This window comes from Podarcis melisellensis (genome assembly GCF_964234715.1).
Source record: "Podarcis melisellensis genome assembly, chromosome: 18".
Lineage (NCBI taxonomy): Eukaryota > Metazoa > Chordata > Lepidosauria > Squamata > Lacertidae > Podarcis > Podarcis melisellensis.
The window spans coordinates 7,396,212-7,410,557 of NC_138536.1; the positions used below are offsets into that span (position 1 = coordinate 7,396,212).

At 49.6% G+C, this 14,346-nt stretch overlaps 2 protein-coding genes across 3 annotated transcripts in view; one reads left to right on the forward strand and one right to left on the reverse strand.

The window, feature by feature from the left end:
* Window positions 1-14,346, forward strand: part of TNFAIP8L1 (TNF alpha induced protein 8 like 1) — a 228,906-nt gene that overhangs the window by 164,479 nt on the left and 50,081 nt on the right. The gene's annotated exons all lie outside the window — the stretch shown is intronic.
* PIAS4 (protein inhibitor of activated STAT 4) overlaps window positions 5,616-14,346 on the reverse strand; it is a 39,014-nt gene continuing 30,283 nt past the window's right edge. For both annotated transcript variants that reach the window (XM_081895658.1, XM_081895659.1), the window contains exons 8-11: window positions 13,705-13,778; window positions 12,438-12,598; window positions 9,284-9,426; window positions 5,616-6,171 (exon numbers count right to left, since the gene is read on the reverse strand). In XM_081895658.1, coding sequence (XP_081751784.1) covers window positions 5,969-6,171; window positions 9,284-9,426; window positions 12,438-12,598; window positions 13,705-13,778 — 581 coding nt within the window. In that variant the 3' untranslated portion in view covers window positions 5,616-5,968. The remainder of the gene's footprint in view (window positions 6,172-9,283; window positions 9,427-12,437; window positions 12,599-13,704; window positions 13,779-14,346) is intronic.

Here is a 14,346-nt window from a genome sequence, read left to right on the forward strand (position 1 = left end):
GAGCTAAACCTGTGTCCAGGCTGAACAATGGGGGTGGAGACGCTCCTTCAGGTATTCTGGGCCAAGGCCGTTTAGGGCGTTAAAGGTCAACACCAACACTTTGAATTGTGCTTGGAAATGTACTGGGAGCCAATGAAAGTCTTTTACAACCAGTGTTATATGGTCTTGGCGGCCACTCCCAGTCACCAGTCTAGCTGCCGCATTCTGGATTACTTGTCGTTTCCGGGTCACCTTCAAAGGTAGCTCCACGTAAGCGCATTGCAGTAGTCCAAGCGGGAGATAACCAGAGCATGCACCACTCTGGCGAGACAGTCTGTGGGCAGGGAGGGTCTCAGCCTGGGTACCAGATGGAGCTTGTAGACAGCTGCCCTGGATACAGAATTGACCTGTGCCTTCATGGACAGCTATGATAAACAAACAACTCAAGGGTTTTATTTTTGTGTGTGCCTTTTGTTTGTGCATGTTGTCATCTTTAATTATGACTAAGGGCCTTTACCACTAAGTTGAGCTCTCTGAGAGGGACTACTGGAGCTGAACCAACCATATGCTAGAGAAGAATCCCAGGGAAGTCTCATTCTCCATAGCTGTTGCACCATTTATTAAGCGAGGATAGAGAAACTTGTTCAGCCAAACTCCACACAGGAAAACCCTCCCCAGCACACATAAAAGTACGAGCATGATTGGGGATTGCATAGAATCATAGAGTTGAAAGAGACCACAAGAGCCATCGAGTCCAACCTCCTGCCAAGCAGGAAACACCACCGGAGCACTCCTGACATATGGTTGTCAAGCCTCTGCTTAAAGACCTCCAAAGAAGGAGACTCCACCACAGTCCTTGGCAGCAAATTCCACTGTCAAACAGCTCTTACTGTCAGGAAGTTCTTCCTAATGTTTAGGTGGAATCTTCTTTCTTGTAGTTTGGATCCATTGCTCCGTGTCCGCTTCCCTGGAGCAGCAGAAAACAACCTTTCTCCCTCCTCTATGTGACATCCTTTTATATATTTGAACATGGCTATCATATCACCCCTTAACCTCCTCTTCTCCAGGCTAAACATGCCCAGCTCCCTTAGCCGTTCCTCATAAGGCATCGCTTCCAGGCCTTTGACCATTTTGGTTGCCCTCCTCTGAATGAGGTTGCAGAAACAGGGGAAAGGCAAATGGAACGGTTTCAAAAGATGAACTCATCCCAAAGGCAAATCTAAGGCTCCAGCCACCATGAGTAGATCAGATGTGGGGACCTTTGTTGGCGAACTACAACTCCCCTCAGCCACAGCAAACATGGCCAAATGCCATGGATGATGGGGCTTGTAGTTCATCAGCATCTGGAGAGTCAAAGATTCCTCAGAGCAGCTTGAGACATAGGAAGCTGTCTTAAGAACACAGAATTGTAGACTTGGAGGGGACTCTGAGGGTCATCTAATCCAACCCCCCTGCAAATGCAGGGATCTCAGCTAAAGCATCTACAACAGATGGCCATCCAACCTCTACTTAAAAACCTCCAAAGAAGGAGAATCACCACCCCTCGATGGAGACCGTTCCACTGTCAAACAGCTCTGCCAGAAAGTTCTTCCTGATGTTGAGTCGGAAACTCCTTTCTTCTAACTTGAAGCCAGTGGTTCGGGTCCTACTGTCTGGGACAGGAGAAAAGCAGCTTATACTAAGTCAGCCAGATGTGGCAGTACCACAGCCTCCTTCATTGTTGACCGCTGGGCCATGCTTCCTAGGGTTGACAGTAGTAGTAGTTCAGCATTATCTGAACATGGAGTCAATAAACTAGGGACAGGGGCTGTATCTCTCTCAAAGTACAGTGGTACCTCGGGTTAAGTACTGTATTTTTTGCTCTATAAGACTCACTTTTTCCCTCCTAAAAAGTAAGGGGAAATGTGTGTGCGTCTTATGGAGCGAATGCAGGCTGCGCAGCTATCCCAGAAGCCAGAACAGCAAGAGGGATTTGCTGCTTTCATTCCGCAGCGATCCCTCTTGCTGTTCTGGCTTCTGAGATTCAGAATATTTGTTTTCTTGTTTTCCTCCTCCAAAAACTAGGTGTGTCTTGTGCGTCTTATAGAGCGAAAAATACGGTACTTGATTCGTTCCGGAGGTCCATACTTAACCTGAAACTGTTCTTAACCTGAAGCACCACTTTAGCTCATGGGGCCTCCTGCTGCTGCCGTGCCGCCGGAGCACATTTTCTGTTCTTACCCTGAAGCAAAGTTCTTAACCTGAAGCACTATTTCTGGGTTAGCAGAGTCTGTAACCCGAAGCGTATGTAACCTGAAGCGTATGTAACCCGAAGTACCACTGTACCGTCAGATCAAAGAAACAAATAGGAAGGGGAAGATTAGGAGACACCCCCCCCTCCAATTTATCATTCTCAGAGGCAGCTGTTTGGCTTTTTGTTCACAACAGTACCCTAGAACAAGGGTCAGCAAACTTACTGCGCCTTGGGCCGGTGTCCCCAGCGCCAATCGCACGGTGGGCCAAAGGGCGGGGGAGCGAGTGCCCATATGCGTGCACACACGCTATTTCCAGCGCCCTTCCGGGCCAGCACCTCCAACCCGGATGTGCACTGGAAATAACGCTTGTGCATGCGCAAATAACACTTGTGCATGCGCGCAAGCTAATTCCGGTGCTCCTCCGGCCCGGAAGTGGGCAGCCGTGCAGCGCAGTGCCGGTAAGAGGGGATAAACGAGTCCCTCGGGCCTTATCCAGCCCGCAGACCTTAGTCTGGGGACCCCTGCTCTAGAACTAGTTTTGTTCCTACAAGACAATTCTTACCCATGTTCTTCAGAAATAAACCAACAGCTCTACTAGTCCTCAACGCTAAACAGAACAGGAGGAGGATACCAGAGGCCTTCCAAACCATTGGGTTGTCCACTGCTGGAAGCAGGACACTGGGCTAAGATGGAGCTTTGAGCCGACCCATCATAACAACTTCAGGCATAAGTGAAAGCAGGTTAAAGTGAAATCTTTCAATTCATTTTATTTAACAAACACTATACTTTTGAATTCTGAAGAATGTGTATTGAAGGAAAGAAAAAATAATAATTTCTTTTCTTTTTACACGCACACACACACACAAACAAACAGGAAAAGGAGGGGAGGGGGGAACCAGGACAGGGATGTTAAGTAAAAACATATGTACAGAATGGAAATCTGGAAGGAAGGAAGGAAGGAAGGAAGGAAGGAAGGAAGGAAGGAAGGAAGGAAGGAAGGAAGGAAGGAAGATGCGAAGTCTCAATGGACAGTGTCTGGGATGGGGAGCCAAAGAAGTTTAAGCACACAAATTATAATCCTGAGGGAGGAGAGGAGCGGGATGAACTACTGAGTGGCTGAGGAGGCAAGCAACCATCATCTATACAAGGAAAGATCTTTGAAAACCCTCCGTGGATCTGGAGGTCTCGTGTGCGCGCGTTTTAAAAACTGCAAACGTATTGCTTCAGTTTGAGATGTTTGACCTGGGGCGGGGGGGAGATATATATATATAAGGTAATATGGGGGTGGGATGGGGGGAGTGGAAGAGCCAGGAAGTCTGGATCACTTGACACACCTCCCCGTCCTGCAGCCATCTTCTCCAGGCTTCCAAAGGACTGGGTCAGGGCTTCGCCCTCGCCAAGTGCTGTTTATCCCTGGGGTTCTTCAAGAGGCATGGGGGCCATCAGTGGGGTGGGGTGTTCAGAGGGAGAGAAAAGCAACTGACAAGAACAACTTGCCACGACCCAGCTGAACTCTTAAGCGCGTTGCTTCTCCTCCTTGGGCGAGGTCCTATACAGCAACCGTTTAGGTTTGGGGGCTTCTATAAAAAACACTTAAACTGGCTTTTCTTTAAAACACCCTGGAGAGGGCTTTCTTTCCCCGCATGCCATGCGCAGCCTGGAAAAGGGAGACAAGAGACGCACTCTCGGCCTGGAGTCAAGGAGGTGCCATTTCTCTGTCCGGCAATACCCCCCTAGGGCACAGTCCTTTGGAAGAGGTATTGCTTTTTGGAAACGCAACGCTCGAGAGAAGCACCACTGGTCTGGACTTTTTTAAAAAAGGACGGCGGTGCTGTTCTCTCCAGCTTAATGGGAAGAGAGGAGAAGGTGGAGGTGCCTTGAACACACCTCATGGTTTTATTTTGTTTTTCTGGGGGGATAAAACAGCAAAAGCGCCCCACGTTTTCTGGGCTGGCGGACGGACAACAGGTGGGAATGGCAGGAAAGGGGGGGGGGAAAGGTAGGGCAAAGGAAACAGGACAACTCCCCCAACCCACCAAAATAAAATGCGAGGCCAATTCAGTTTTCAGTGTGTGCAATAAAAGCCCACCTTGCACAGTCTTGGCCTAGTGTAAACGCACGAAACCAACAGACACACTTTTCCTTGGTCATCTGCATGGGGTTACTAGTAGTGCACCAACTCCTGGGCAGAGGGGTGTGTGTGTTGTGTGTGTGTGTGTGTGTGTGTGTGTGATATGAGGGGCGAGCATTTCCTCGCTTGCCAGCAATGAAAGTCAAGAGCAGACGTAGGCAAGCGATCCGAGGCCAGGCAGAGCAGAAGGGGGGCAATATTTAAAAAGAGTTCACGGATACACGAGGGCGTGCGCTTTGGGGGAACAGAGGGGGAGACGTATCAAAGCAGCTGGAAGTCCATAGGCAATTTTTTAAAAAGACAACAGTCACCCGCATGCTGCCCACCACCACTTCATGACTGAGCTACACCTGAATTTCTGTTTGTTTGTCTTAAAACCGAGGTAGTTGGGTAGAAACAATAATAACAATAATAATAATAAGTTCCTCCACCTGGCATTTCCGTTCTGGAAAGGGCCACTGTGCCCCCCCCAAACCCGCCGGCCCGTCCACTCCTAGCCCACCCCCGCCCCCTGGCAAAAAAGCTGTTTTGTTCCCCAAAACACCCGACTCAAGCTAAAGCCCTGGTGAGATTAAAGAGGGTGGGACGGGGAGACACACAGCCCTTTTCGCCTTCCAAAACACACCAAGTTATTGCACTTCAAAAGAAAGGAGAGGAAAAAACAACAACAGGTTTGTGGTTTAAGCCCATTCCGCATTCCGACCCCTCCCCCTCCCCACCTCCCACCTCCCCAATGGCTTTGTTCAACTTAAAAAAAGGGGGGGAAATAACAGGGAATCAGTATGTAAGAATTCTCCATTATTTTCGGAAGAAGCTAAAAAGAGTTCTTTACATGAGGTTTTCTCCCGAGATGCTCCAAGGAACTCCAAGCCATCTTGGTTTCAAAGTCTAGGTCCATCTTTCACAGGCTCCCCTCCTGAAGCCCTTTCCTGACGTGCCCATGGGACTGGGGGCAGTGGAGGGGGGGACCAGGGAAACCTGCTGGTTCTAGGAGCCTCCGGGCATCGAAGGGCAACAAACACACAGCACTCCCTTAAAACGTCCAGCGAGGGGTTTCACACGTGTCGGAGAAAGGGAAAGAGAGAGATTGAGGAGGAGTCAGGAATGGTTGTCGAACAAGGCAAGACCAAAGAGAGACATGCCGCTTTGGGGAGGCCCAGAAGAGTTCGGGTTGCCCGCCGGCGCTCGGACACGCTCCGAGCAGCTGGCACCAGGTCATCCCAGAAGCAACGGGGGCAGAGAGGAGAGCAGGGCGTCAGGGGTGCGAGAGCCAGTGGCCAGTTCCCGACACGGATCCTTGCAAGAGAGGTGTGTGCCGTCCCGGCCCTGCTTCTCGCGGCGGTGCAAGCTGAGCTGGCAAAAGACCCCAGAGAGAGGATGGCTCGTCTTCCAGCCACGCAGGAGCTCTGCCAACGTCGCCGCCACGGCCTTCTTAATTTTTTTCTTTTCTTTCTTTCTTTTTTTTTAAAAAAATCAACTTGGAACTGGGAAGTCACAGGGGGCAGCTTTGCAAGAGGGCGAGATGGAGCGGGGAAGGGAGAGAAAGCCCCCTCTTCCCACGTCTGAATAAGCACCAAGGTATTCAAGCTTTTCCCACGCGGAGGACCCGGGGCGCCCCCTGCAGTCAGCAGGCGGATGCCAAGCCGTTCTTGTATAGGCGGGGCAGTTTCCTTTTGGGTCCGCCGTCGTCGTCCTCCTCTTCGTCGTCGTCGTCCTCTTCCTCGGAGGACGAGCTGTCCAGCGTCAAGTCCACCACGTCGGCGGGGACCTTGCCGTTCTCCACGCTGGGGGCGGGCGGCGGCACACCGTTGGCCTCCGAAGTGCCTCCTGGAAGCAGGGGGAATTAAACACGCATTATTATGATGTTCATCATTATCATCATCACCTTTCTAAAATAGGTATTTCTATTATGTACAGTGGTACCTCTGGTTGCGAATGGGATGTCTTCCGGAGGCCCGTACGCAACACGAACAGAGTGCAACCTGAAGCACAGTATCTGCACAGGTGCCGCGCGCGATTTGGCGCTTGTGTGCGTAGCGTGATTTAGTGCTTGTGTGCGTGCACGAGCGGCAAAATCTGGAAGTATGGTCTGTGTGTGTGGTTTGGGAGCTGCACGGCCAGGGAAAAAACAATGCTATCCAGGGTTGTAAAGACTGCAGAGAGAATAATTGGGTGCACTCTTCCCACCTTAGATCAAATCTATGCTGCCAGGTGCCATAAGAAAGCGGCAGAGATAGCGCAGGATAGTGCGCACCCCGGAAATGATCTCTTTCAGCTTCTGCCTTCTGGAAGAAGGTCCAGGGTTATAAAAGCCAGGACTAGCCACCTGAGAAACAGTTTCTACGCAATTGCAATTCTGGTTCTAAACGCAGCATAAAGGGTCTCTATAGTACAGTGGTGCCTTGCAAGACGAAAAGAATCCGTTCTGCGAGTCTCTTCGTCTAGCGGTTTTTTCGTCTTGCGAAGCAAGCCCATTGACGGATTAGTGGATTAGCGCCATTAGCGGCTTTTAGCGGATAAGCGGCTTAGAAAAAGGGGGGGAAAGGGGAAAAAACCCGCAGGAACTCGCAAGACATTTTCGTCTTGCGAAGCAAGCCCATAGGAAATTCGTTTTGCGAAGCACCTCCAAAACGGAAAACTCTTTCGTCTAGCGAGTTTTTCGTCTTGCGAGGCATTCATCTTGCGGGGCACCACTGTATAGTGTATTTTAAAATGGGGTTTCACGAGTTTTTAGGGGTTTTTGAATGTTTTATGTAGTTTTTCAATTTCATTGTTCTGCATGGGACAATGACGATAAAGATGTCGTATATCATATATCGTATGTTCATCATTACCATCATCATTATCATTTTTCTAAAATAGATATTTCTATTATGTACAGAGGTACCTCTGGTTGTGAATGGGATCTGTTCTGGAGGCCCATTCGCAACATGAAAAGAGAGCAACCTGAAGCGCCGTATCTGTGCAGGTGCGCGGCGCGATTTGGCGCTTGTGCACATGCACAAAGCACGATTAAGCGCTTCTGTGCATGCGCGAGCAGCAAAAACCAGAAGTAACCCTTTCCGGTACTTCCGGGTGGCCGCGGGACGTAACCTGAAAGAACGTAACATGAAGCAAATGTAACATGAGGTATGACTGTATATATATATACTGGTTTTATTTTCTCTCAGGCTGAGGCCTTGAAGGCCTCCTCCGGCATTTTTAAGCATGTTTCTGTCTTTGTTTTTATATTCCAACTGTCGCCCAGCTCTGCAGAAATTTCACTCTCAAGCCTTCTCAAACAGATCCCTTGCTGCTGTGGCTTCCAAGAAGTGGCATTCGGAAGTATTATGCTTCCAGCGAGGGAGGAAGAGCACAACCATCCGGACTAATAGCCACCAATAGCCCTCCCCCTGCAAGAATTTGTCTAAAGGAAGGAGCGTGGTTTAGCAACAGACCAATGGAATAGTTTGAAAATCCCCAGACTACACTTGAAATTTGTTCCTATAACTGCCAGGCAAACCGTATGCGAATTACCGTATTTTTCACTCTATAGGACGCACTGGACCATAGGAGGGGGAGAACAGGGGGGGGAGAATTCTCTCCCTCTCTGCTCAGCTCCCCTTCAGCGAAGTGATAGGAGAAACGGAGCCCCTTCCATTTCTCCTCCCGCTTCGCTGAAGGGGCGCTGCGCAGAGAGGGAAAACTGTGCAGTGCCTCTCCAGCGAAGCGAAGCCTGGAGAGCGAAAGGATCTGTGTGCACCGACCCCTCTCGCTCTCCAGGCTTCAGGCGGCTATCAGCAAGCCTTCGGAGCGCAGGGGGAACTCCTGCTGCGCTCCGAAGGCTTGCAGATAGCTGCCCGAAGCCCCCAGAGCGCAGCGGGAGTTCCCTGCGCTCCGGCGGCTTCAACGAAAGCAATGTGAAGCCTCCGGAGCGCAGGGGGAGGTCTCCCTCTACGCTTCGGAGGCTTCGCGTTGCTATCGCTGAAGCCAAGGAGCCTGCATTCGCTCCATAGGACGCACACAGATTTCCCCTTCATTTTTGGAGGGGAAAAGTTGCGTCCTATAGAGCGAAAAATACGGTAAGTTCGTTTGGAGGTAGAACTCTGAACTGTCTCTAGTTCATTCTCTTATTGATGCTTTTTTTTGCTCTTTGGGTCTTTTGAGGTCAATTGTTGGGGGAAATGAATAAAGCCAGTCATGTGCACTGTGTGTGTGTGTGTGTTTTGATGTCTCCTTTGTTAAGGATTATTTGGACGCAGTTGAATTGTGAACTGAACGCAAACCAAACTAGTTTTCAAAAGGGATGAATGTGAAGTGGAATCAGTTCCTCTTCGGACAAGCCAGACTCATTCATTGATTGAAGATGAAAGTTCGTATCTGTGCAAGCTTCATTCACAGCAGACACAATGGGCGGAATTCAACCAAGTTTTATTCTGAGCCGGGCCACAGAAATTAATAGATTTCTAACAGTCAAGTCCAGGGGTCGGAAACCTTTTTCAGCAGAGGGCCGGTCCACTGTCCCTCAGACCTTGTGGGGGGCCAGACTATATTTTGAAAGGGGGGGGGGAATGAACCAATTCCTATGCCCCACAACTAACCCAGAGATGCATTTTAAATAAAAGCACACAATCTACTCATGTAAAAACACAAGGCAGGCCCCACAAATCACCCAGAGATGCATTTTAAATAAAAGGACATATTCTACTCATGTAAAAACACACTGATTCCCGGACCGCCCGTGGGCCGGATTTAGAAGGCGATTGGGCCGGATCTGGCCCCCGGGCCTTAGTTTGCCTACCCATGGTCAAGTCCTTCAGTGGGTCTACTCTGATCAGGCAGGAGTAACATTGGGTGCAGCTGAAACTTTCAAAGCTCTGCGGCACCAGGGTTACTGGGCCCTTGGTCCCCCATTTAGGAAGGAAACACAGCAGTTACCAGCAAATAGTTTTAGACTCACCTGTGGACCCACCCACAACTAAAATTGGACACTGGGGACTGTAGCTCCTCTCCTTCTCTGCTTTGATAGGGCACCAGGAGCCGTCCACCAAGTATTCAATCTCGTCGGCATCTTCACATTCCGTCAAGATCTTCGACAAGAGCCTGTGGGGGAAGAGACAGCACAGCTGCCAATTTAATTCTGAATTGTGTCAAGTATACACTTCCAGAGTTCCAGAGTTAACGCTAAATACAATACAGTGGTGCCTCGCAAGACGAATGCCTCGCTAGACGAAAAACGCGCAAGACGAAAGGGTTTTTCGTTTTTTGAGTTGCTTCGCAAGACGATTTCCCCTATGGGCTTGCTTTGCAAGACGAAAACGTCTTGCAAGTTTGCTTCCTTTTTCTTAAAGCCGCTAATACCCAGCGAATCCGCACTCCGCAAGACAAAAAAATCGCAAGACGACACAACTCACGGAACGAATTAATTTCGTCTTGCGAGGCACCACTGTACTTCAGGAAAATGAAGCCACCACAGGGCCATGAAAATTTGTGTCCCGGGCTTTTTAGACTTGCCTACCCATGTACTAGGGATGCGGGTAGCGCTGTGGGTTAAACCACTGAGCCTAGGACTTGCTGATCAGAAGGTCGGCGGTTCGAATCCCCGCGACGGGGTGAGCTCCCGTTGCTCGGTCCCTGCTCCTGCCAACCTAGCAGTTTGAAAGAACGTCAAAGTGCAAGTAGATAAATAGGCACTGCTCCGGCGGGAAGGTAAACGGCGTTTCCGTGCACTGCTCTGGTTCGCCAGAAGCGGCTTAGTCCTGCTGGCCACATGACCCAGAAGCTGTACGCTGGCTCCCTCGGCCAATAAAGCGAGATGAGCGCTACAACCCCAGAGTCGTCCGCGGCTGGACCTAACGGTCAGGGGTCCCTTTACCTTTTACCCATGTACTATGTCAAACCAAAGGGGCACATTTGTTGCCAGATGTGAAATATGAGAATGATTAGGTTTTTAAATGAAAGTCGCTTGGAGATCTTGTTAGAAAGCGACACAAAAATATCCTAATTCCTCACACAAGGTTTTGTCCCCCTTTAAAGCCCAGAGATGGAAAGAAGACAAAAGTCCCTGCCAGAGAGGAATGGCAAACTAAGCTGTTGGTCTATGCCAAAATGGCAAAACTTGACGAGAAAGCTCAGGAACCAAGAAGACCAAAACTTCAATAAAGAATGGGGAGGGAATTATAATTTACTTGAGAGACCACTGTAAGCAGATGAAAACATTAGCAGGATTGCAATAACACTTGTAATGTAGAAGATATTATGGATCAACTGGAGAGACATAGAATTTGGATGGTGAAATAATACACAGTTGGAAAGGTTTATAATAGGACCCATGGAGGGGCAGGTGGGAAGCCTAGAGATTCGGAGAAGTCTCCAAAAACGGATATATATTTTATATTGTTATAACTCTGAATTTATAAGCCTGAAGAAGCATCTCCACCCCCATCGTTTTGCCCGGACACTGAGGTCCAGCTCCGAGGGCCTTCTGGCAGTTTCCTCGCAGTGAGAAGCCAAGTTACAGGGAACCAGACAGAGGGCCTTCTCGGTGGTGGCGCCCGCCCTGTGGAACGCCCTCCCACCAGATGTCAAAGAGAAAAACAACTTCCAGATTTTTAGAAGACATCCGAAGGCAGCCCTGTTTAGGGAAGCTTTTCATGTTTAATAGGTTATTGTATTTTAGTGTTTTGTTGGAAGCCGCCCAGAGTGGCTGGGGAAACCCACCCAGATGGTTGGGGTATAAATAAATTATTATTATTATTATTATTATTATTACAGGCACCATGCGTGTAAGTGAAATCACTTATACCAGGAACACCTTTGAAAGCTGCCCAGAGTGGCTGGGGAAGCCCAGCCAGATGAGTGGGTTATAAATAGTAATTATTATTGTTGTTGTTGTTGTTGTTGTTCTTGTTGTTGTTGTAAAATCAAATAAAAATTATTTCTAAATAAATAAAGTGCTGTAAATAAAGTAAATGCAGTGGTACCTCGGGTTAAGTATTTAATTCGTTCCGGAGGTCCGTTCTTAACCTGAAACTGTTCTTAACCTGAAGCACCACTTTAGCTAATGGGGCCTCCTGCTGCCGCGCCACTGGAGCACGATTTCTGTTCTCATCCTGAAGCAAAGTTCTTAACCTGAAGCACTATTTCTGGGTTAACGGAGCCTGTAACCTGAAGCGTATGTAACCTGAAGCGTATGTAACCTGAGGTACCACTGTAAAGACCGAGAGACCCTCCTTCAAAGATCTGCATGGAAGATGGAGCAAGCTTGCTTGTCTGCTGCTGTTCCGGGGCCAGGAACCAAACCAATGGATTCAAAGGATGAAAAATGAGATTCTGACAAAACACTAGAAAGAACTTTCGAAGAGGAACAGCTTTCTGACGGTGGACTCCCTCAGAAGGCGTTGGCCGCTCCTCCCTTGGAGGTTTTCAAAGAGATGGCCGTCCATCAGGCAATTCTTCCATTATGTTCCCTGCATTGCAGGAGGTTGGACCAGGTGACCCAACTCTGTGGTTCTGTTATTCTAAGGCAGGCCTCAAGACCATAGCTGTCAACCGTCCCTTATTTGGTGGGAAAGTCCCTTATCCCAGCCCTGCTGTCCCTTATTGATGACGTCCCCGGTTTCAAAGGAAGCAGCTCCTCTCCCTCCCTCCCTGCCGGCCAGGGAGGAGGGATGCTCCAACTGTGTTGCTTGGCTGCGTTGCCCACCCAATAAGGAGTCTAAGAATGACTGGGGGGTGGAGCTTGCATGCCTTGTGCCAATCAAATCGGCCGCGTTGCCTGGGGACTCGCCTTTGCTCAGCGCTTCCCAGCGGAGAGGTGACGGTGGTTTTCCTTGCTGCATCCCTTTTGCCGGGTTGCTGCGCTGTGGGAACCACCGCTTGAGGCTTCGTTTGGCTGCTGGCTGGGCTTTCTGCCTTTGGCTCGGAGGGGCTCAGAAGTTGAACATACCTGTGCTCTGAAAATCCCTTATTTTGGCTGCTGATCCCTTATTTTCGAGGCTGCTGGTCCCTTATTTTCAAATCTGTAAGTTGACAGCTATGCTCAAGACACACACACACAGACACAGAGGTAAAGAGAGAGAGGTGCTTCCGACGAGGCAATCAGCTCAACTCACCCATCAATCATCAGTTGGTCGTAAGTGGCCGGTTTGTCACAAACTGGGCACATCCAGGTGGGCTTCTTCTCATTCATCTGCAGGTAGAAAACGGCGTCGAAACACTGCAGATGAGCGCAGGTCTCGGCCCGACACGGCACCGACAGACGCATCTTCACAAGCTTTGGAGAGAAAGGTGAGGAACGTTATGAAAGCCCCAGAATGGACCGAGAGGAGGAAATGCCTGGGGCAGCTCTTTCGGCGCTCTAGGAACCACTGTCAGCCTGAGGGCCGCACTTACTTCTCGACAGGCTCCCGGGGGCCACCTGGTGGTGGTGGGCGGAGCCTGAGCAAAGGTGGGCGGAGCAACGGATGCAAATGTCTACCTTTGTATAGAAGGCTAATTCCTACAACACACACACACACCCCTCCAAACTCCATCCAGGCAAGGAAGAGGCCTTTTCAGAGTTCAATGGCACATTCTAGTCATGTAGAGGCACTCAAGGGGAGTGGGTGGCGCTGTGGGTGGAGCTGTGGGTTAAACCACAAAGCCCAGGGCTTGCCAATCAGAAGGTCGGCGGTTCGATTCCCCGCGACGGGGTGAGCTCCCGTTGCTCGGTCCCTGCTCCTGCCAACCTAGCAGTTCAAAAGCACGTCAAACTGCAAGTAGATAAATAGGTACCACTCCGGCGGGAAGGTAAACGGCGTTTCCGTGCGCTGCTCTGGTTTGCCAGAAGCAGCTTTGTCATGCTGGCCACATGACCTGGAAGCTGTACGCCGGCTCCCTTGGCCAGTAAAGCGAGATGAGCGCCGCAACCCCAGAGTCGGCCACGACTGGACCTAATGGTCAGGGGTCCCTTTAAGGACAGGGATATGCCTTTGCTGAGCAAAGCCCAGCTTCCAAAGGGAGGGTGAAAGACTCAGTAGCCTTGAGGAGCTTGAAAACAGCAGAGAGCAATTTATTAAATTTATATACCACCCTTCCTCCGAAGCTCTCGGGGAGATTCCCAACAGGGTTGTTGCGGGGATTAAATGAGGAGTGGGGGGAACCAGGCATGCTACCTTGATATAAATGGGATAGACACATAATAAACGTTCCAAGGCTACTGGACTTAAGCAAATCTTAAAAGTGTCAGAGCATCTCCTGCAATGGCACCTTCTCACCAATCAGCTGTTCCCAAGGCATGTGAGCTGTGCTGTGGCTGCCACCTCTAAACACACACACACACACACAGAGAGAGAGAGAGAGAGAGAGAGAGCGCTTTACAACACAACATGGCTCACTTACCGGGCATATGAGAGACACTCTGACACCAGTGGTGGCGATTTCGCTTTCTGGATCCAGGCGAAGCTTCTCTTTAACTACGGTTGTTGAGTCGGGGGGAGAATATGCGGGAGAAGAGAAGAGAGGGAACAAAGCGGTGGTCTTTGTTAGCAGCTTTCACGACTCCCCAGGGAACAGAGAAACTGGGCAGTGGAAGAATCTGTCTCGTCCCCCCCTTGACCTGCTTCTGCCCAAGACAAAGGGCCCCTCTAGACGGGTGTTTTACGGCAGGTATACTCCGCAACGTGTTTTTTGGAACAATCATTGTGAGCTAGGGGTTGGGCTTGTTCTGCTTTATTGGTTGTGCTGAAGCTCTTCCCCGATAGCATGCTGTTCAGAGGGGCTACAGCAATATCATAATAATAATAATAATAATAATAATAATAATAATAATAATAATAATAATATTCATACCCTGCCCATCTGGCTGGGTTTCCCCAGCCACTCTGGGCGGCTCCCAATAGAATATTTAAAACACAATAAAACATCAAACATTAAAAACTTCCCTAAACAGAGCTGCCTTCAGATGCTTTCCAAAATGCCTTGGATCTTACCTGCTTTCATGTAAGGTAAAGGTAAAGGGGCCCCTGACCATTAGGTCCCGGT